Source organism: Nylanderia fulva, unplaced genomic scaffold (assembly GCF_048542155.1).
Source record: "Nylanderia fulva isolate GAGA-0341 unplaced genomic scaffold, ASM4854215v1 Scaffold16, whole genome shotgun sequence".
Lineage (NCBI taxonomy): Eukaryota > Metazoa > Arthropoda > Insecta > Hymenoptera > Formicidae > Nylanderia > Nylanderia fulva.
This window is the reverse complement of record NW_028189835.1, coordinates 285,635-308,985: the sequence shown is the minus strand read 5'-3', so window position 1 is coordinate 308,985 and position 23,351 is coordinate 285,635. Positions and strand designations below refer to the sequence as shown.

At 27.7% G+C, this 23,351-nt stretch overlaps 4 protein-coding genes across 11 annotated transcripts; 3 read left to right on the top strand and 1 right to left on the bottom strand.

The window, feature by feature from the left end:
* Positions 1–221: 221 nt before the first annotated feature.
* Positions 222–3,617, top strand: Mppe (Metallophosphoesterase). Its single transcript, XM_029317752.2, has 8 exons — positions 222–526; positions 714–868; positions 1,230–1,439; positions 1,513–1,675; positions 1,768–1,899; positions 1,985–2,119; positions 2,196–2,427; positions 2,487–3,617. Exons 2-8 carry the CDS (start codon positions 852–854, stop codon positions 2,657–2,659), a joined length of 1,062 nt encoding a protein of 353 aa, XP_029173585.1. The 5' UTR covers positions 222–526; positions 714–851; the 3' UTR covers positions 2,660–3,617.
* Positions 3,618–3,886: 269 nt separating this feature from the next.
* On the top strand, positions 3,887–6,456 carry LOC114942418 (DNA polymerase beta). 3 transcript variants are annotated; one of them, XM_085480734.1, is made up of 6 exons: positions 3,887–4,145; positions 4,279–4,478; positions 4,566–4,726; positions 4,909–5,080; positions 5,182–5,371; positions 5,458–6,456. In XM_085480734.1, the coding sequence occupies exons 1-6, from the start codon at positions 4,079–4,081 to the stop codon at positions 5,550–5,552; spliced, it is 885 nt and encodes a 294-aa protein (XP_085336860.1). In that variant the 5' UTR covers positions 3,887–4,078; the 3' UTR covers positions 5,553–6,456. The 3 variants fall into 3 exon arrangements, with proteins under 3 accessions (XP_085336860.1, XP_085336859.1, XP_029173607.2); XM_085480733.1 differs by having other exon boundaries at positions 4,903–5,080; XM_029317774.2 differs by having other exon boundaries at positions 4,786–5,080.
* On the bottom strand, positions 5,718–10,144 carry LOC114942415 (heparan-alpha-glucosaminide N-acetyltransferase). Of its 5 annotated transcripts, none has more exons than XM_029317770.2 (13): positions 10,009–10,144; positions 9,066–9,479; positions 8,589–8,788; positions 8,387–8,496; positions 8,159–8,265; positions 7,957–8,066; positions 7,792–7,886; positions 7,604–7,711; positions 7,271–7,523; positions 6,895–7,174; positions 6,668–6,792; positions 6,314–6,497; positions 5,718–6,185 (listed from the first exon to the last, which is right to left on the bottom strand). In XM_029317770.2, exons 3-13 carry the CDS (start codon positions 8,730–8,732, stop codon positions 6,007–6,009), a joined length of 1,695 nt encoding a protein of 564 aa, XP_029173603.1. In that variant the 5' UTR covers positions 8,733–8,788; positions 9,066–9,479; positions 10,009–10,144; the 3' UTR covers positions 5,718–6,006. The 5 variants fall into 5 exon arrangements, with proteins under 5 accessions (XP_029173603.1, XP_029173599.1, XP_029173600.1 ...); XM_029317766.2 differs by having other exon boundaries at positions 6,895–7,189; positions 10,009–10,143; XM_029317767.2 differs by having other exon boundaries at positions 6,895–7,189; positions 9,201–9,479; positions 10,009–10,143.
* On the top strand, positions 10,100–19,164 carry LOC114942416 (caspase-1). Of its 2 annotated transcripts, XM_085480732.1 has the most exons (7): positions 10,100–10,442; positions 13,897–14,064; positions 14,823–14,980; positions 15,460–15,701; positions 15,966–16,144; positions 16,232–16,370; positions 16,839–19,164. In XM_085480732.1, exons 1-7 carry the CDS (start codon positions 10,395–10,397, stop codon positions 17,096–17,098), a joined length of 1,194 nt encoding a protein of 397 aa, XP_085336858.1. In that variant the 5' UTR covers positions 10,100–10,394; the 3' UTR covers positions 17,099–19,164. The 2 variants fall into 2 exon arrangements, with proteins under 2 accessions (XP_085336858.1, XP_029173606.1); XM_029317773.2 differs by lacking the exon at positions 13,897–14,064.
* The last annotated feature ends 4,187 nt before the right edge of the window (positions 19,165–23,351 follow it).

Sequence of the window (23,351 nt, the reverse complement as noted above, 5' to 3'; positions counted from 1 at the left end):
ATTTTTATTTCAGGAAATATATAAACAGACATTTTAATAAATATAATGTAAATAAATAAAAGAATATAATATAAATATAAATAAATAAATAATATATAAATATAAATATAATTTATAAATAGAAATAAAATATAAATATAAATTTTAAAAAATATGTATATATGTAATATATCTATAGATATGTAAATATATAATATATGTAATATATCGTATATATATATATATATATATATAGTTTTAAATATAGTATGACGCATTCACGTTTGTTGAACGTTTCGTTTTAATTTCGTTATTTTACTGATATAAATCAAACACGAAGTTTACTTTGACAGATCTCAGGGATCAATATTAGTGATACGATAACGAATTATGTTTCCGAAGTTTATCGGGCGCACCTTGTAATCGCATAACTTTTTGTCGGATAAAAGTTAACCTAAATAAACGAACTGAAGCCAGAATAGAAGCTAATGGACCACGCTAAGTATGGAATTGATTGGAAAAGGAAACAATAAAAACACTTGTAGTAGTAAGTGATGTCATTTTATTGCATAGACAAAAAGATAACGTAAACAATTCTTGACATCAATAAACGTCAAGATGTGTCAGATAATTGTTTTAGAATTACAAATACTTTCTTAAAGAAGGAAAATATATTGCATTTATTCCGCATAAATATACACAATGGTGTCTGTGTCAAATAATTAATTTAACAGGTTAAAGCTACTTAAGGAAAAAAATCGCATTGTGTGCCAACGACGCTATCAAGTCGAATAATATTGCCGGTAATATGCTAATGAATGGATTGAAGATTTAATTTTATACACAGTCGTATAATGTTGTAAATCACGGAGATGTTACGGCGAAATAGGTAATTATTTAGTACAATTACCAATAACTATGTTGGAAATACATTATTGTCAATACTAAATTAAAATTAAAATTTGATTTACTGAATCATTTTTAGTGTAAATGAAATATAATACAAAAGATAGAGAGAGTCTGTTAATTTATAAATTATGATTGCTATTCTTTGTTGATCAATTTCTTATTCAAATAAAATTAAAAACTTGTCAGTACAAATTTGCAACAAATTATTAATAATGTAATGTGAAGATATATGTATATATTAATTAAATAATAAAAATATATTGAGCCAATATAAAAGAGGATCTAATTGTAATAAATAGTGAAACTACTATAATAAATAATTAATAAATTGTATTAAACAGGTTGAAACATAGAATAATATCCATCGGTTTCATCATTCTTGCGACAATATTTTACAATGAATTTCTTGTATATGAAGTGCAAAAGTTCAAATGGGCTATGCGCGAGTGTTCTGAATGCGTCAAGGTGCTCCTCGTTGCAGACCCGCAAATACTCGGGGAAAAATATGAGAATTATTTTGGTTCATGGATAGCGAGATGGGACAGCGACAGGTATGATTCTATTATATTTTACCTATGTTATAATAATCTCAGTCTTGTTCTAAAGCTTGTATCGTGCTTTCAGGTACTTAGAGAAAACTTTCTCAAGAGCAGTAAAATATTCTCAACCACATGTTATTGCTTTTCTTGGTGATCTTATGGACGAAGGTCATGTAGCTAATGCAGAAGATTTTGAAAGATATAAGAGAAGGTTGGATTCGATATTTTCAATGCCAGAAGATATAATGGTACTTTGATCACATAATATCTTTTCTCCTTCTCACAAAAAATTTATGTCTTATTGCTAATAATTTATGTATTCTTTCTTTTTTTTTTTTAGAAAATTTATTTACCAGGGGATAATGACATAGGAGGTGAGGATGATCGTGTCTCTTCTAACATTCATAAAAGATTCAATTTTGCATATACTCAGCCAGATACATTAGTTTATAAAACCGTTACTTTTTTCAAGGTAAATCTGAAATTTATATATAAATAGATATACCTTTGCATATTAATTAAGAAATAAATATGTATATATATGTATTTTATTATAGGTCAATAGATTGACGCGTACAATGCCAGAAGCGCCAAAGGATGCATTTCTTAATGATTACGCAGAAAGAAACACGACCAATGTTATTCTTAGTCATATGCCTCTGTTGTTTATGCCTGGCAGCTTTGTGCAAAATGTAATGTGCATTAAGATAACAAAAAAGTTTATAACACACTTTTTACTTATTCACACTGCATCACTATTTGTTATAGGTAATCAAAGAATTATCACCGCAAGTGATTTTTACTGCACACGAGCACAAAGCGATGCATGTGAGTCTAGACACAGCAACAGATCAATTGAGCGAGATTTGGATTCTTCCGCCATACGAAACGCCTCTGTATCAATTGAGAATGGATGTAGGGGATATTCATGAAGTACAAATACCGACCTGTTCTTACAGAATGGGTACACCACATATGGGTTACGGACTCGCATACATAGGTATAGAATTAAATTATCTAGAATATATATAGGCAATTACATGTGTGTATATATTACAGATACTCAAGAAAAAACTGTCGAGTTCACAATTTTATGGCTACCAGGCAGATTTCCGCAGCTACGTGCTTATATATTTATTGTTATATTGGTCATTGTACTTGCCACTTGTTCTTTTGTCTCAGGCTGTTGCGTGAAAAGCTATGCAACTTACAATCGTATACCTTCTGTATAAAGTAGCATACAATCAAAAGTACTTATATCATGCTTAAATGATGAATTAACTTGATGTAACTTAGATACAAAGATCCGTCCAGACAATATTATTTCTTTATATTGTTTATATTCCGAGTAAAAACGAGGCTCCATATAATCATTTTTTAGATTTTTTATTTTTTATTAGTTTACTACTTACTTTTTTTTTAAATAAGTAAAAATTATGAGTTGCAGTGATTTCAATGAAATTTATATTTTTTACATAATCTCTTAAGTTTCTGAAGCAGGGTTTTAGAAACATTTGTAGAAAAATTTTATTTCTTTAAATTCTTTAAAATTATGGATATATCCATCTTAATTAATGTATTCGCCATGCAGTCGAATAATATGGTAATGCCAAAACTTATAATATTCTATTTAGCAACAGTGCCAGCTCTAGGAATATATCATTGCGCTGCTTGAATGAATTCAAGTGACTAGCAAATTTCTTTATTATAAGAAATTGGATAAATTGGAAATAGCGAATTACTTCTTACAACAATGTTTAATACAATTACAGTATATGTTTGTCCTGATTTAGACATCCTGAATTGGCTATTCTTTAAACTTTAAAGTCAGGATAGTGCAAGAAGTACTTAAATGCATATAGTGATTTTTCTTAGAATTATTCTCTTTTATTATGAATTTTGTAAATATGATGCCAAACTTTAACGAGACTTTTGTCACTGTTTGTTTAAAATTTCGTCATATAATGCCAAGAAAATCATAAAAGAAATAAGTCGATTGTACTTTCTTTTAGTTGAAAAAATAAGAGATTTTATCATACCATATACATTTACATATATATACATGTAAGATATAGAAATATAAGAAAGAATTGTTGAGCAAGAGTTTGTTTTTAGAGGTAGATCAATTTATATTTCTCCGGATCTATATATACATATTTGCCTGAAATAAATGTTAAATGTTGAAACAAATCGTTATAAATAATTTTATATACATATATACAAATAATTTTTATGTTAAAATATGTTTTATTATACATTGTATTATTTTGATATTATATATGATTTATATCATTATTGCAGCAAATTTTAATTGATAAATTTATTTATATGTACCTTATAAAATATTTGTATATATATAAAATATATATGCAAGTATGCAATTTATTTTAATCGTAAAAAAGTTAAATATTCGTATTATATACATGCTTTATAATTCCGCGCGCATGTACTAACGCCATCTGTCATTGGTTCATTCTGATGTAGCCGATGCTCTGCGAAGTTTTGCAAGAATTGAAAAAAAAAATATTGTGTTTCAAAATAAGCTTTCAAATCTCTCATCCGGCACAGAATAACGATATTTTGCAAAATTAAAAAGTGACAAACTGAATCGATTATTATTTCGAAATTTGTTTCGCATTTCTCCCTACATAATGGGCAAAAGAAAAGCCACGAACAACGCAAATAATCCAAATCAAGAAATATGTGACTTTTTATTGGGTAATAAATATACTCTTTCCTATATAATCACGTTATAAATAATTAACTTTTTCAAAAAAGAAATCCAATTTTACTTATTTCTTATATTATAAAAGAATATGTGTGATTGCATATAAACAATATCTATTTACAGAACTAGCAGATTTTGAGCGTAATGTCAGTAAAAATGTTTACAAGTACAATGCGTATCGCAAAGCAGCTGGAACATTAAGCGCTTTACCAGAGAAAGTTTGCAGCGGGGAAGAAGCAAAGAAATTACCTGGTATAGGAGTAAAAATTGCAAAGAAGATAGATGAATTTCTTCAAACTGGAAAACTGCAAAAACTGGAAGATGTACTCGAATCATTTTTAGTTTTGTTGTTTTAATAATACAGACAAAAATTTACATTTGTGTAAATCTTCACATTATATTTTTTTTAGATTAGAAAAGATGAAAATAACATCGCTATTAGTTTATTGGCTCGGGTATCTGGCATAGGTCCTGCCAAGGCCAAAGAATTAGTAGATGCTGGCATCAAAACATTAGAAGATCTTAAGAAACATCAAAACAAGCTCACGCATCATCAAAAGTTGGGATTGAAGTATGAATCTAATCAATTCACAAATTGGAGACATTTTAACTAACATAAAATTCTTTTAGATATTTTGATGACTTTGAGAAAAAAATACCTAGAGCAGAAATTGTACAGATAGAAAAGATACTAAAAGATGCTATCAAAGAAATTAATCATGATTATCTTGTTACTATTTGTGGAAGTTACAGACGAGGCAAAGAAGAAAGTGGAGATATTGATGTTCTTGTCACACATCCTAATTATATATCAAAAGCAAAAGATGCGAAAAAGAAAGCTGTATCATTGAAAACAATTGTTGAATGCCTTGAAAAGAAAGAATTGATCACAGATACAATATCTCTTGGATCTACTAAATACATGGTATTGGAAAAATGAAACAAAATACTTCTAGATACTCGATCACAATATATATATATATATATATATATATATATATCTCAATTATAATATTGCTTTTGTAGGGAGTATGTCAATTGTCGGAGGATAAACCTTTCAGGAGGTTGGACATACGATTGACATTTTATGATCAATATTATTGTGCTATACTGTATTTCACAGGAAGTGATTTGTTCAACAAAAATATGAGAGCACATGCATTAGAGAAGAAATACACTTTAAATGAATATGCACTTAAATCTCTTACAGTTGAAGGTAGAATTGAAAAGAAAAATAAAATATGTAAAAGTATAACAATTTAAAATGTTTCATAAATGTAAGAAATATATGTATATTTTCAGGTTGCCCAGGAGAACCTGAAAAAATTACATGCGAAGAAGATATCTTTAAGATCTTAGATTTACCCTATAAAGATCCAAAAGATAGAAATGTATAAATAGTAAAATATTTATATATCAATACTAATGTATTATTGCATAAATTATTGTGTTGTTTGTTTCATATTATTTATATTGTATAATTCACTACTTATTGAAAAAGGATGTAATAATTTAATTCTATGTGAAAATTAATGTTGGAAAAAATTAAATATAGTTTGACAAAGTTTATAAAACACTTTTATTCAGAAAATTAATTAACACCATAATACTTTCAATAAAAATTATTTTATCTGTTAATGAGCAATGATTTACGCAAATCTATACAATAGAGCTATCTTCTCTTTCCATTTTGTCATTCTTTTATCACAACTTTGAATTGCTTCATTATTCGCATAATTCTATAAGCTTGTACATCCACATTAAGTATAATAATCTTCAATAATTTACTTAATCCTTCGCGAATTTATGTTACTTATGGGTCAATTTTTATATTATTTTTTATAGATAATTTTAAATAGATATAATAATGTCCTTCCAATAAAGCCAATATGCGATAATACCCCACAAAGTTGTAGTCCATAAATTCATAGCAAGGAATGACCAATGTGTAGGATGGGACAAATGCCATGCCCATGGGAATAACCCCTTTGTAATCATATGTCCAATATAAAGAGTAATTGGATTTAAACCTGAAAAAAATGCAAAACAAAGTTAATATTAATTGCACTTTTAATGAATAAAATAAATGTGATTATGTTATTTAAGAGAAGAAAGGATATTGGAAAAAGAAATAATTATATTAAATAATATTACAAACCTGCATAAATAAATGGTGCTCCACTCCAATAATGCTTATAATCGATAAAGAAATGCAAGATTGCGTATAGTAAAAATGCAAAACAGGATACAGTTAAAACAAACGAAAGTGACATCATTTTCTTGCTAACTGGTATCACTCCAGATTCTTTATCAAAATAACATAATATTCCAGCAATAATACCCTGTGGATAAATATAAATATCAATTATTATATGTATATATATATATATATTGTATGTATATATATATATATATATATATATATATATATATATATATACTGCACTACTTAAATTAAATTATAAATCTTGTTTTTTTATATTATCTTGTTATATAAAAAATTTAAGTTTACCGTGACTCCTGACCATAACAGCCAACGTACTATTCTAGCATTGCATTGGTAGTAAAGTAACAAGATCTTTCCAGCATGGACTCCCAAGTATACAACAAGTATTATAGACATAGTGTTCATTATACCTGTATTATACAATATGTTACTTATAAATTTAGCATTCTCATTAACGTAAAACTTTTTTAAGCTTATTTAATTTTATATCAAAAAGTTTTCTTATAATATACCTTCAGGATCGTGAGGTAAGATGGTACCATACACAGGATTTTCTATTTTGGAATAGATATGATTTCCAAAGATAAGTCGATCTATATAACCAGCTGCGCCTCCAGTACAGTTTGGGAATTTTCCGAAATCAGAGTAACCACCAGGCCTCAAATATCCTGTTGGACAGTTCGGGACAGGCAGGAGAAACGTGATTAAGGTATGCGTCATTACAATTATCAAAATGATCAACCATTGCGCCCAATTGTTCAAGATATCTCGTAGAATTGTAAATCGACCAAACTGTAACAAATCATCCTAAAAGATTATTAATTATCACATATTAGTTTCTTAACAGATATGCGTAATATTTTTGATATAATAAAATGTGATTTGAACCTGAGAGTGCATCTTCATAAATATAGTCTCGATTGTCGCGCATATAAAATACGATACAGCCAACAATTGAAGAACACCCGGAAAACGAAGATTCTTTAGCGAATCTGTATGAATTGAGTTTAACATCAGTCCGAGAAGTATAAGGATAAATGCACGCTGCAGGCAACGCAAAATAATTTTTTTGCGTGAATTAGATACACGAAGCTCGGATCGTTTCGATATAGTAATCGATAATCCCATAATCCATGCAAACCTGAATTGCAACACATACAAGAGAATAATAACAGTAGAACACAATGTATAAATAGCACACAATAGAGCACAGATAATTACCAAGGTAGTACTAAGTCTGCCACTGTCAAACCATTCCATGCGCTGTGATTGAAAAACACATACTTGCCACCACCATTATTGACAAATATCATTAACAATATAGCAATCCTGAAATAATTTTTAAAAGTATTTAGCACATTAAGTAGATGTGCATTAAACTTTATTTTATATGTGAAAAGAAAAGATACCCTCTAAATGTATCAACCGAACGAATTCTAGTACTAGATCTGTTTGTTTTAATGACTGGATTTGATGTCTCTGCTTCTTGAAGTCTATCCAAATCCTAGAAATATACAAGAAATATTCAGAGATGTCCTTGATTACATATAATAATATATATTAATATAAATTACATCGTGTATATTATCTGGAGATAATTTTCCTTTTATCACACGTATAATAACTTTGACAGTTGCATATAAAATCATCAACAGAACAAATACCATGAAAGCTGTGAATATTGCTGCAAAGAAAGACATACATTAAATAGTCTTAATTCACGAAATTAATATTAATATTAATATTACAAAAAAATTGTAAAATCTTTCAACTTACGAAGGTAACTATTTACTGGTTGACGTATTGTATAAATTTCTGAGCATAATTGCTCTTCAGAAATATTCCATCCATAACTTCCATGTTCTTTAAAATTGTATGTAGTGCTGTGAACAAATTATGTTACATTGCAATATATTTTTATATATATTTTGATAGAAAAAACATATATAATAAATAATAATATAATTTTGTAGCAAATTTGTATATATATGTCTAATTACTTACTGGCACACTTCATGTGTATCTTTATAAAATATATGTAGAGGATATTTTGTAGGGATGACTAATGTGGTATTCTTTTTTCCTGGTAAAGAAACCAGTGGTACATCCTTGCACTACAATTACAAACAAAATTAAAATTATTAATGCAAATGTCCATTTTAATTAAAAAATTTGATCTGTCAAATATATATATATATATATATACCAAGTAGCATTCCAATAGATGAGAATATAATGTGATTGATCTATTATATTCACTAATGATACTAAAACATGCTTCGTCTATTCCAAGTGATTTGTTAGCATCGAGACAAGGATTGGTTACAATATATTGATTCACAGTAGACATGTTGCCATAAGTTTTGTTAAAATATTATCATAGTTTGAAAAATTCTTCTAGTTTCACTGAAAAATAAATATATGTATATAGCCTAAAAAAAAAGAGAAAGAAAGAAATATTAAAGTGCAATGACATGGTAACGACAAGTACAAGTTCTTCGTGAAAAAATTACTTGGCAAAAGTTTATACATCAGCTGACAATAATGAAAAAAGAAACCAGATATTATTAAAGAAACAAGATATTAAAAATAAATAAATGAAAAATAGAACAAAAATAATGGAAATATATAAGATTTATACGCATTAACCTCTCACAAACTGCGTTTCACCAATTATACTTACCTACAATATATACATAGCAAATAACTATACAATGACAATAACAGTCCGACAAACACGCTCGAATACAATGGATACAGAAAAAAAAATAGAAAAAACAAATTTCAAGATATATATTATTTCAAGACGAGAATTTACTTTGTCAGGCAGTCGAGATTGCACTCGACAAACGACTTATTCACTATCTTCGCAATTGCGTATTTTCCTCATAATTTTCCTATAATATTACGAAGCACAGGAAACACAAACTGTAGCGAATAATGCACTCCTGCATCGACAGTCATGATAGATGCATCCGCGCGATTAATCGAGACTTTCTCCTCGAGCAGCCAATCATTTTGAACTTTTAGTCGCGCCTGGGACTTGGCAGAATTAACGCGCGGAGCAATGACCCGGCACATATAATACTTTCTTTTACTGCAAAATAAAATGTCGAGAGTAGTAAAAGTTTATTTAACAATATTGCGAATGAGTAAAATTATATTGAATATATTTTTCTCTTCTTATTTAATATTTATTTAATATTAATTATATATTATTAATAATTCGTCATTTCATTCATTAATAATATATATATATATATATATAAAATTATATTTAATATATAATATAAAAATATAAATAATATATAATTATATATATATATATATATAATTGAAAAAAAAAAATATATATATATATATTTATAAATATATATATGTAAAATATTATATATATATACCAATTTTGTCAAGTCTGTTTTAAAATAATAAAAATAATAAATTATAAATTACGAAAGAGAAAATTATTATATAAATATTTATAATTTTAGTACGCAAAACTCGACACAAATCAGAATACAAACAGCAAAACAGATATACAGCGATACGTATAAAACTATATATATTGTATATATCAGTAGAACTTCGTCCTAAAGTCTGTACAGAAAAATAGATAATAATCTTACTTATACTCTGTGTTTACAACGGCGACCTTCCCAAGGTTTTGGAGTATTGCGTATCAAAGCCACGAGCATCCTGCGATACAATAAGGTATTGCGGTTGACGAACAATAACGCACTTCGCTTCACCGGCAATTTGGCAGTGCGACACGGACGCGACACAAATCGAACGTGATAAAAACTGATAAGCCAATTCCTCGCAGTAGGGGGGTTCGATAATCGTATAGATATCTGGTGGTGGATTGAATCATCCGAGATCGGCCCTTTTAGTTGTCTCGCAGACTTGACATCGTAATCTTGACATAGTCTTTTTCTCTTCTTTAGAGTCTTCGTCGACGTAGAAGCAATCAAGCTTCAGTGACCTCGGTGTGTACTCATTTTGTCTTCGCGATATGGAATCTTCAACGATCGATAGCGAAGGCGAACCCGAAAGATCACAGGTAAGAAAATTACAATATCGAAAAAGAGCATGCATAATGTCTGCAAAAATAATAATTTTATTAAATTTAATTTTTTCTATCGGAAAATTATATAGGATCATCAAAGCTTTAAAGTGCGAGTATTATACATATGAGAGAGAAAGGAAATGTAAGCTACATCAATCATCGCGATTTCTTTATTACATAAAACAATACATATACTTATTATACGTACATATGTATAATATTTAAATTAGTCACGCAAATTTTTTTAATTAAAACAATATATATGTATGTATATTTATTTTAATTATACATTTATGACTAATATATAAATTTGTGAAAATTTAGGGCAATATATAAATTTAGTACAACAAAAACAGAAATTTATATGTATATTTTACGTAACAAAAAAAAGTATATATATATATATATATATTTATATTGCTAAATTTCATCTTTAAATTTTCTCTCGATTTCTTTAAACAGAAATCAAAAACATTTATCATTAAGAAAATAATGCGCAAAACAAACACTCGGTACAATTTTAAATAAATATATATATATAGTTGCTCAAAAAAAATGAAAGTGATAATCCAGGTCATCGATGAAAGTGGTTTATATATGTCATTATCAACAATTATTTTCTCTAATCTGAAGAGGGATGACTAATTTGGTAGCTTAAATAGACTGCAACATTTTTCGCAATGTAGTCATGAAGTCTTTGTTGCATATCGAGTCTTGGTTAATTCATTTTTATTATCGCGATTGCTACTTTTTAGATAAATTGCTTCACTAAAGATAGATAAGGAAGATTGATTCAATCAGATGAGTGTTAATATTAATAATTATCAATATAAAACTTGCTCCTAATAGAATGTAGATATGCATATATAATATACATATATTAAAATATAAAGACAGATATATAAATTTATACTGTTTTTTTGTTATCCATTGCAATTTATCAATAAACTTTTTATTTACGTCTTTCTATTCTGCGTGTAATAAAATTTAGATTTTTATAAATTAGCATTACGACGATCATGTTGCAGATACTATAATGTGTAAACCTGTAAAAAATATAACTTTCAATTATTACGTAACTATTATTTACGAATTATTACGTAAATTAATACTTTATCTCCAATTATTGCTTTTTTATTTTTACACTGAACAAAATTTGTTAACTTGACTAAACCTTTCACTTAAATTACTATTTTATTGTAAATTGAAAATATATTAGTATTTAAGTCAAATATACGTTTTGATAGAGTTAATGTGTTATATTTAATTTAAATATTTTTATATGTTTAATTAAGAAAATAATATTAGTAAAAAGTTTAGTCGCTAGCACTTAACAAATTTGTTTTTCAGTGTTCTTAAATATTTTATACATCGAATGTGACAAGAGAAATCAATTTATACACAAAATCATATTATTACATTAGAAATAAAAAAAAATTTTACACTTGCCTTATACAATCGAAAATTAAAACTTTTTATACTTTTACTTAAAAAATGGATTATATTATCAAAAAAGTTTTGTTTACTTATTAAAATTAGAAATCTGTTAACCATGTAATTTATTCAATTTTTATTTTCTACAAAAAATTTCTTAAAAATGAGAGACGTTAAAATTATTCTTTACTTCCAATATGCGATCTCTCCTTGAATCATTTATTATGTAAGCTTTTTATATACTTTAAATTTTGTAAATACTTTATCGGTCACTTTTATACGAATTATTTCATAATTAATCATTTTATAATTATATATATATCAAATATATTTATATATACTCGCACATACACGCACGAATGTTCGCACGAACAAAAAATAATTCGTACGAATCATGATAACCAATGTTTGTATTTATATATCCAAAAATCAAATATAAGTTGACAGATAAGCTACTCTCTTCTTATAAGTTTGAATTGCTTCAGTTGCTATAGTATACATTTTGACACTGGCTAAAAATTTATTATCTGAAAAGTTAATATTTTTAAAGATAAACACATACACTCATACGTTTTAAATTGTGTGTATTACATACATAAACAATTATACAATTTATATCAGCCAAATTGAATATTGGTTCATTGGACTCCCGAAATCATGCTATCAAAATCGAATTCAAAACTTATGCAACGCATTAATCTAGAATTTCTCATCAAATTGAAAAAAAATTCGTTGGAATCTCTTTATCTACTAAGAAAAGCATACGGAAAGGATTGTATGTCACGTGAACAAATTTTTAAATTGCACAAGCAATTTACTGACCGTATAAATAACGATGAATATCATGAGAATTCGTGGGAAATGATGAAAAATGTCACAATAAGGCTCAAAAAAATTGTCAGGGAAGACAGTGGTATCGCTGTGAGTAAACTAACTATAGCAAACTAATCTAATTAACTAACACTTCTCTCTAATAACAAATGAGACTTTTCTGCCCTTTTAATTGCTCTTTTCTTTGAAAAAAAGGTTTCTGGAAAAAAATGTATATTTTTTTTAAATTAATAAAACAAATAGAAGAATAGCGCAAACTTGATAAAATTACTGTTCTTTCAAATAATGTAGACAAAGATATAAAAATATATAGATATAATATAATATACAAGAGAGCAATATATTAAAAAGAAAGTTAAAATAAAATTTAATATGTTTTAAAAATAAAGCATTATCAATGTATCAACATTTCATCATTTAAATATAATCACACTCACACATGCAGTTTTGCATAATAATCAATCAATTTTAATTAAAACGCAGTTATTTGTCGTCAACGACAAAATATAATATAGGTATTATCACGTCCTTTATTTATAATCATCTGTAAATATTTTGTTAAATGTTTGTTTTGAGCACGTTGCGGAGTTCCTATGTCATTATTTTGCTATGATTACTATTTCATATTCGAGGAATTAGATTGGTTGTTAAAAAGATTTCTTATATATAAATAAGCATATTTTATTTATTCTGATTATTTGTGATTATTGGAACTTTTTAATTTTATTCTGTGGATAGGATATTTTGGTAAAATTATTTTAATATTTATATTAATTATTTACTTTGCGTAAGGAATAAGTATATATTGTGTATATATATTTTATGAAAAATTGTTAATTTTTATTAACTATACTTTTGTATTAGCAAACGATTATTCTGATAGTCAATTTTTCTCTTTTACTGTACTTATTTTAACATATACTTATAATGATTCGCGTCTTCAATAATATCATCTTATTGTATCTATCTTGCATGTGTGTACATATATACCTCTCTCTTATATGTATATATCTCCTTTTCTATATTTTTTTCTAATTTTTTTTTATTTTACTCATATTCTTAGCTTTTATTTTTCAAGAAGGTTTTTAATATTTATAATTATTATTTCTCTCATATATTTATTATTTTATGTCTAATATAATAATAAGTAATAAATAAGTAATTAAATAATTCTAATTTTTAGATGGATGATGATGAGATATTTATCGAAAATGTTGCGTCACCCAATGTATCTAAATACATAGGTAGATCCAATTCGGTAATAGATTCAATCGGCACTAGAAATCTGACCACAGACACTGTGACTCCATGCCGATACCGAAGCAAATCTTTATCTACTTCAGATTATTATGTATGTACATTTATGATTAAACCGGCCCTTTGCGATAAGCCAAACAAATTCCGAGTAGCTGTCAATTGTATATGATTTGTTACAAATTAAAATTATGTAATTTTAAATTATCGAAAATTAAAATTGAAGATTACAGAAAAATACAATCTTGTGAATAATATATAAAATAGGGAATTTTCGTGTATTATGTAGAATATTCGTGTGTGATTGAAATACATTATCTTTATTCGAATAATACTTTATTTTATTGCATTTAAATTTTTATTCAGGTAATTATTAAATAACATATATATATATATATATATATATATATATATATAGTAGTAGTTTATATTAACATATATAATATTCTTTTAATCTTTTATTTATATATAAATCTATTATTCATATAAATAATAATTATTTTTACAAATAATAATAATAATAACAGATATAATTTAGAATTTCTTACTATACGATACGTTTCTTCTTTATTATATAATAATGCAAATAATAAATCTAATAAAAATTGATTCAAATAATGTCTAAAGTAGAAAATAAAATAGATAAGATAATTTTTTGGAAGTAAAAGATAAAATAGATAAGAAATATATTATATGTAATACAGGCAAATATATGTTCTGGTTCTTGTGTACGTATGATCAAACGGAATTAAATTAATCCTTAAGATATATATTGATAATATTAAATTTAACTTAAACGGCTTCATGCACATAATTCCCAATGAATTTAAATTATTCTTTTTTTTATTTTATCAGACATCGCCGGATGAAGATCAAGAGCAAAATTTGGACATCGCAGAAACAGTCAAGGTCGACTGCACGAAGAATGTATACATGTATAATTTATCAGATGTAATCGATGCCAATATGTTCCCAAATCTTAACATGAGCGATAATAACAATTTGATTAATATGTAAGAAGATATTATTTATTATAATCTACATTTATAAAGACAATTGTCAACTAAAACCATAAATGATCCAATCTGATATTTTATCAATTTTCACGAATCATTTTACATTAAAAGAGATAATTACATAGAATATATAATTAAACAATATTAAATTCGGATTGAACAGAAAATTAAAAACTTGGTAAAAAAATGATAAAAGTGTAAGAATTTTAATAAATATGTGAATATTATGTATGAATAAATGCACGCGAAAATACTTATTAAGTTGACTATTAAAAAAAATTACACATACACATACACACATTTGATATTATTGATATGAACAACAGATAAAAGCCGCAAATATTACTTGAATTAAAATTCATTAACATTAATATTAATTGTAAAAATAAAAAAGTATATTTACATAAAATTTATACAAGTTAATGTACATTTTCATTTAATTAAATTTTCTTTTTTATTTTCTTTTTTATTTTTAGACCTTCGACATCTGCTACAGTCATGTCAGTATCGATAGATGCTGATCGCTATAACATGAGTCATAAGCATCGCGGTAAATGCATAATCTTCAATCATGAAGAATTTGATGAAACTGTCGATAAACGTGAAGGTTCGACAGTAGATGTGATGAGATTGGAGAAGAGTTTTGGTAGACTCGGCTTTGATGTCGAAGTGCAAAATAACTTAAGCCACGCAGAAATTATGGACAAGATAGAGAAAAGTAAGTAATATTTTACTTTTAATTGCATTTTACTATATTATATATAAATAATGAATTAGGTACATGTTTACTTAATTAAATTCTTTGATGTTTAATTTATTTAATATATCAAAATTAAGCATGTAATATTCAAAAGACAATTACTTAATTAAATTCTTTGATGTTTAATTTATTTAATATATCAAAATTAAATATGTAATATTGGACATAAAATAATAAATATATGAAATAATAAACCAAAAGATTATTTAATATATGTTGCAGTGAGCCAATATGACCACTCGAATAACGACTGCATCTGCATTATCGTGCTAACTCATGGACTCCAAAACGACTTGATATGGGCGAAAGACGTCGCCTACAGATCCGACAAAATTTGGAAACCATTTACCGCCGATAAGTGTATAACACTCGCGGGAAAGCCAAAATTGTTCTTCTTCCAGGTAAAACAACTGACATTTTTTCAAAGTTCATTTAATTTTATACCTTTAGTTTATTCAGCTTACTTACTCTGTCTGATATTTCTTTAGGCTTGCAGAGGAGACCAGGTTGACAGCGGTGTGGTGCTGTCTCCTCGCACTTTGACACCATCGGAAGCTACCGACTCTGTCACATCGTACAAAATTCCCACTCACGCAGATTTTCTAATAGCTCACAGTTCGGTTCAAGGTAAGTATTAAATACACTCCTCGCAATAATTAAGGTATCAAAATAATTATCTAAAAAATAGGCAAATTTGAAATAACTGTAACTTTGTTTTCAAAAATGAGAATTTAAATTCTAAAAAAGAATTTTAAAGCTTGAAAAGTCTACTTTCGAAAGGTCACAGCTGTTTTTCATTTTCTTCAATTCTAGTATATTTTTATATACAGAGAACGACAAACTTAACAAAATGGAAAATTTTCTTCTCATTGTTAAGTTCGTCGTTTCCTGTATGTAAAAAATACCAGAATTAAAGAAAATGAAAAATAGCTGTGACCTCTTAATAGTAAAAATTTCACAAGCTTTAAAACGCTTTTTTAGAATTTAAAGATTTAATTTTTAAAGAAAATTTTAATAACATTTTTAAAATAAAACTGATCTCTAAAATATACTCAAAAAATATAAATACGTTCCATTTAATTCTTTTACTTCCAGATTTTTATACTTGGAGGAATCCTGTGGAAGGTACATGGTATGTACAATGCTTGTGCAAAGTTCTAGATGAACACGGGACTGAGATGGATTTAATGAGCATGCTCACGCTGACAGCTCGAAAAGTCGCCACCGAGTTCGCCTCTGTTTATCCTGCGGATAAATCTATGCATGATAAAAAGCAAGTGCCGTCAGTAACATCAATGTTAATCAGATCCGTTTACTTTCCACCAAAATTAAATGAAAAAATCATTACAGAGTAAATTATAAAATCGTGTTCTGAAAATATAATATATAGGCGAAATGTACTTGATTAACAAGTATGTAATATACATATATGATATGTATATATGTGATGTATGACAGATATACATACATTTAAAATTATTTTTCATATAAAATAAAAATAGTATTAAGAATTTAAAAACAGTACTCTTTTGCGTTTTCTCTCTTTTTCATAATTAGGTGCTTGCAAAAATTCATAAGGCGCAAATATATATGGCGCATTACTTACAATTAGTAATTATTTTCTTTTAAATTACTTTTTTGTTTTTAAATATGTTGACCATATTCAATCAGAATTGATGGCTGATAAATCAATTCCGAATATAATTTTAATTTAACGCTATTGAAAATGGAACCAGAAATAAAGTTCATCTTTTGTTATGGTACAAATAAACTACGCGCCATATATTTGTAACCGGAACAAACTTTTGCAAAAACTTAATATATACAATTATAAAATTACAAAATAAAAACAAAATATAATGAAATAATGATATATATATATAAATTAAAGCGGATAGTTTATTTAACATAACACTATTTCGTTATTTAAAGATCTTTTAAATTTCCGATAAGGCTAAATATAGCATTTATTGCGAGTGATCGATAGATAGATAATATATCGCATGTAATTGTTATCCATTATATTATTACAATTACACGTATCTCATTTATATTCTCCAATTATTATTTAAAATAATAATATTCTTTTATTATATTATATATAAATTTATTTCTTTTAATGAGAAAATATAATTAATTTTCGATATTACATATACCCGACAAATGCAATTAAACTAATTATAAAAATTATTAATAAATGAGGAAACGCGAATAACAGCCTCTGTAAAAATGATTTTAAAGTCTAAAAAAAGTTGCTAGCGCATGTAAAGTACATGTATTACTGGGTAGATATTTAATATGCTCTCTAGGGCGTAATATATTTTTAAACATATAATAGGAGGCTTTGGAAAAGAGGCCAGAGTTCATCGCGTCATCGGACGCAAATGATCCATAAGAAGAAACAATTATAAATTTATTTTCGGAGAAATTTGAAATTTTATATATAAAATTTATCATCTCGGAAATTTCCCTATTCTCACTTTGTCCAATGCATCGCTCTTCGTTCCTTCTTACAGTTTGTACTAACAACCATCCCTGACATTCTCCCTCTTCCTGTCACCATCGCTTTCTTTTTTCTTTCTCGTATATTAAAAAAAATTTGTTAATTTGACTAAATAATCTTTTACCTAAATATTATTTTGATAATTAAACATATAAAAATATTTAAATTAAATGTAACATATTAAATCTAACAAAACATATATTTGACTTAAATACCAATATATATATATATATATGTTTAATGAACAAAATAGTAATTTAGTTGAAAGGTTTATTAGTTAACAGGCTTTAGTTATTTTTATTTTAAGTTAATTTGAACTTTGACATCTCGAATCCGAGTCTACCAAAACTCTTTTCCAATCGCACCACATCTACTGTCGAACCTTCACATTTGTCAACAGTTTCATCAAATTCCTCGTGATTGAAGATTATGCGTTTACCGCGATGCTTGGGCCATTCCACCGAATTCGATCCTCCCTAACATTTAATCGAACGCCTACAGGCCAAAAGCGATACAGCTTGTTTAGTGTGTGAAAACGACACCGTCCCCCATTCATCGATCACCGCAACATCGTTAACGTGCTCATTATTGACACGAGAGAGAAACCGCTATTGTTGCATACAGTAATTATCTTCTCGACTTCTGGTAAAAAAAATCGATTGCCAACATCGTTTCAGAAAATTATACGTATAAACTCTTCCAAGTCTCAGCAGGATGGCATAATAAGCAAAGATTAATGTAAATTTCACCAAATACTATAGCTATTTTTTTCAACGCAAACAACGATATAATTATTTTTCATATTATAAAAAATTATGAGTAAAAGAGAGAAAACATGTAGGTTTAAAGAATATAAGTGTCTGCAAAATAGCCTGTAGATTTGTATAACTTTTAAAATAAATTTGTCAATTTTTTCAATTTGTTTATTTTTTATTTATTTATTTATTGCGAATTAAGTTTTAAATGGAAATGTGAAAAAGTTGTAGTTCTCATCACTCTAGCACCACTTTAAGAATTATCGGCATTGACGCACACGTTGTGTCGATCGCACCCTCCGAGGAAAAAAACTCTGTCAAGCTCAGAGCCTGAAGAACAGGGTCACAGCGTATCTTCAAGGTGTGTAATTATCATCGATTGGCCTTGCGAGAGCTTAGCTATGATCAGAGATCTTTGCGTGGGCGATAAAAATTAATACGCTGCAGATCTAATTATATCGATTAAAAGAGACGAGGTATTTAATTTTATAATTACTTTGATCAATTTTCTTCAACGTGTTTGTGCAATTATGTATCATTGTTGATTATCTCGTTTCGGAAATAAGCCGTAGCATTAAAAAAAATATATATATAATTATATATATCTAGGACAATAATAGAAATTCTCGAAAGTAATGGAATTTCTCTATCAATGACAGTATATTAGAAAAATATGTGAAAATAATATTACAAATGCCGTTGTTCTCATCATCTCTCGAGCTGATGATCAGAGTTGTAGGTCCTTCAGAAGCATTTCTTATAATAAAAATCTTTTACCATTGAGGAAAGATTTTTATTAATTATTACTGGCGAACCTTAAGGATTATTATCTATTTCTGATAATATTGTAACATGTCAAAGTAGAACGAGACGAGAAAGAGTGTGTGTTCTGTATTATATGAAAATATGAAACGGTGTTTAAGAAGAATGAGGAAGCTGCAAATCTCTCAAGAACTCTGGATTGCACAAAGAAATAGATAATAATCCTTAAGGTTCGCCAGTAATAATTAATAAAAATCTTTCCTCAATAGTAAAAGTCGACTTTTAATTATTACTGGCGAACCTTAAGGTGCACAGAGAAATAGATAATAATCCTTAAGATTCGCCAGTAATAATTAATAAAAATCTTTCCTCAATGGTAAAAGTCGACTTTTAATTATTACTGGCGAACCTTAAGGATTATTATCTATTTCTGATAATATTGTAACATGTCGAAGTAGAACGAGAAAGAGTGTGCGTTCTGTATTATATAAAAATATGAAACGGTGTTTAAGAAGAATGAGGAAGCTGCAAATCTCCCAAGAACTCTGGATTGCACAGAGAAATAGATAATAATCCTTAAGGTTCGCCAGTAATAATTAATAAAAATCTTTCCTCAATGATAAAAGTCGACTTTTAATTATTACTGGCGAACCTTAAGGATTATTATCTATTTCTGATAATATTGTAACATGTCAAAGTAGAACGAGACGAGAAAGAGTGTGCGTTCTGTATTATATGAAAATATGAAACGGTGTTTAAGAAGAATGAGGAAACTGCAAATCTCCCAAGAACTCTGGATTGCACAGAGAAATAGATAATAATCCTTAAGGTTCGCCAGTAATAATTAATAAAAATCTTTCCTCAATGGTAAAAGTCGACTTTTAATTATTACTGGCGAACCTTAAGGATTATTATCTATTTCTGATAATATTGTAACATGTCAAAGTAGAACAAGACGAGAAAGAGTGTGTGTTCTGTATTATATGAAAATATGAAACGGTGTTTAAGAAGAATGAGGAAGCTGCAAATCTCCCAAGAACTCTGGATTGCACAGAGAAATAGATAATAATCCTTAAGGTTCGCCAGTAATAATTAATAAAAATCTTTCTTCAATGGTAAAAGTCCACTTTTAATTATTACTGGCGAACCTTAAGGATTATTATCTACTTCTGATAATATTGTAACATGTCAAAGTAGAACGAGACGAGAAAGAGTGTGCGTTCTGTATTATATGAAAATATGAAACGGTGTTTAAGAAGAATGAGGAAGCTGCAAATCTCTCAAGAACTCTGGATTGCACAGAGAAATAGATAATAATCCTTAAGGTTCGCCAGTAATAATTAATAAAAATCTTTCCTCAATGGTAAAAGTCGACTTTTAATTATTACTGGCGAACCTTAAGGATTATTATCTATTTCTGATAATATTGTAACATGTCAAAGTAGAACGAGACGAGAAAGAGTGTGTGTTCTGTATTATATGAAAATATGAAACGGTGTTTAAGAAGAATGAGGAAACTGCAAATCTCCCAAGAACTCTGGATTGCACAGAGAAATAGATAATAATCCTTAAGGTTCGCCAGTAATAATTAATAAAAATCTTTCCTCAATGGTAAAAGTCGACTTTTAATTATTACTGGCGAACCTTAAGGATTATTATCTATTTCTGATAATATTGTAACATGTCAAAGTAGAACAAGACGAGAAAGAATGTGCGTTCTGTATTATATAAAAATATGAAACGGTGTTTAAGAAGAATGAGGAAGCTGCAAATCTCCCAAGAACTCTGAATTGCACGGAGTGCGTTTCGGAAGCTGCGAGTGGAACAGGACGAGGGTGGTGACAGGCAGGGCGAGGGTCTGACGGCTCTGCTCGCGGAGGGAGCCTAAGGACCAGGAGTTTGCGCGAACAGATCAATACTATCCCCTCGCCCCCGTATACGAACGTGTTTCCCTCTCACTAGCTCGCACTCTTTCCTTCCATTTCGCGTCGCTTTCTTATTCTCTTCCTTTTTCATCCCCCTTTCACTTTATCTCTATCTATCGATCTATCTATTTTCCTATCTTTCTCTTGCTCTCCCTATTTCTTTTGTGTATCTTTCTGAATTTTCTTTCTGGTTTTGAAATATTTTTTATATTTCTAATACTTGATATACAAATTATGTCTTTTAATTATACGTTCTATGAATAAGATTATTTTTTTAATTATTCTAGGATTTTAAGTTTAGGTAAGTCTAGGAAGTAAAGTATATCATCTTTTTGTTTTTTCTCTTTTTTTTTTTAAATAAGCTCATAATATAGTTATTATGTAAAGGAGATTTCACGTAGTCTAGAATAAATTTATCTATATATATATAATTCTTCAAAATTTTTATCTATTTATACATTTACTATATCTCTATTTTTATTTGTTCAATTTTTCCTCTCTTGATTCTTATACGTTTTTTCTTCACGAATTATTACAAGTTCCTTTTACTAACCCACATATTTTCTATTGTATTTTCTATTAATATTCTCATTCGATCGAATCTCCCAAAGAGTCTTCGGCTCCATCTTCAACTCGAGCGAACGTTTTCAATTTGTTCCTTATATAATCTAGAACTTGTCTACGCGACATTTTCTGCTCGCTTTCTTATTTTCTATTTTTAATAAAAAAATTTATGAATCTTTTTAGAATCCACCTATTCGCTGTTTCTCGATATCTCCTGTAGCATTGACATTACATCTGTCACGATGAAACATTGACCCACCCAGGCGTAACTGTCTTTCTCTACTTTTGCGAATTTTTCTCTCTCTCTCCCTTATATTTTCCTTCTTTTTTCTAAAGAATCGCAGGTCTCTTTTCGGATCTTATACTTCTCTTTCGCTAGATCTCCCTCTTTTATCACGGCCCATAGATGGATCCAGCTCTTCTTCTCGTTTACTCTGTCACTCTTTACCCATATATAAGGTGTTCGTTTTATTCTTACCACTTTCGATTGACGAGTTTTAGATTTTTCTATAGAAAAGATCTTTTACTCTTTGTTTGTTTGCTTTTTTAATTTTTTTTTTTTAATAATTAACATTAAATATTTTAATCATTAATTTTTAGGTTCAAACTCTATTTCAGATATTCTATTTAAAAATAATTATTTGTAAAATATTTTTGCTTAGCTTAAGTAATTCTATCTATGTACCTTTTAAAGGGGTTGAAATTCATAGAAAAATTTTTATAATTTTCAATAATTATTTTAATAATTGTTGAATGAAAATTGTGACAACCCTTGTCAGATACAGCTTACTATGCAAAATTGAGATTCTGAATGATGATCACTTGTCCCACTTTACGATCGATCTGAAACTCGTTTCTCATTTCTCTTCATTCGCGATCTCAATACACAATATTTTTACGGACTATACAGAATGTTATTTTTATGTAGAATTACCCCGTTATTAATGCAATTAAAAACGAGATAATTCTACAATTAGAGATAAAATTATTTCATTCAAACTTTTGTTATCGAGAAAATTAATTTTGGAAATTAACAATTGTTATTGTTACATTTTTAACTATCTGGCAACATAAATCACATTTTTGCTATATTTTTACA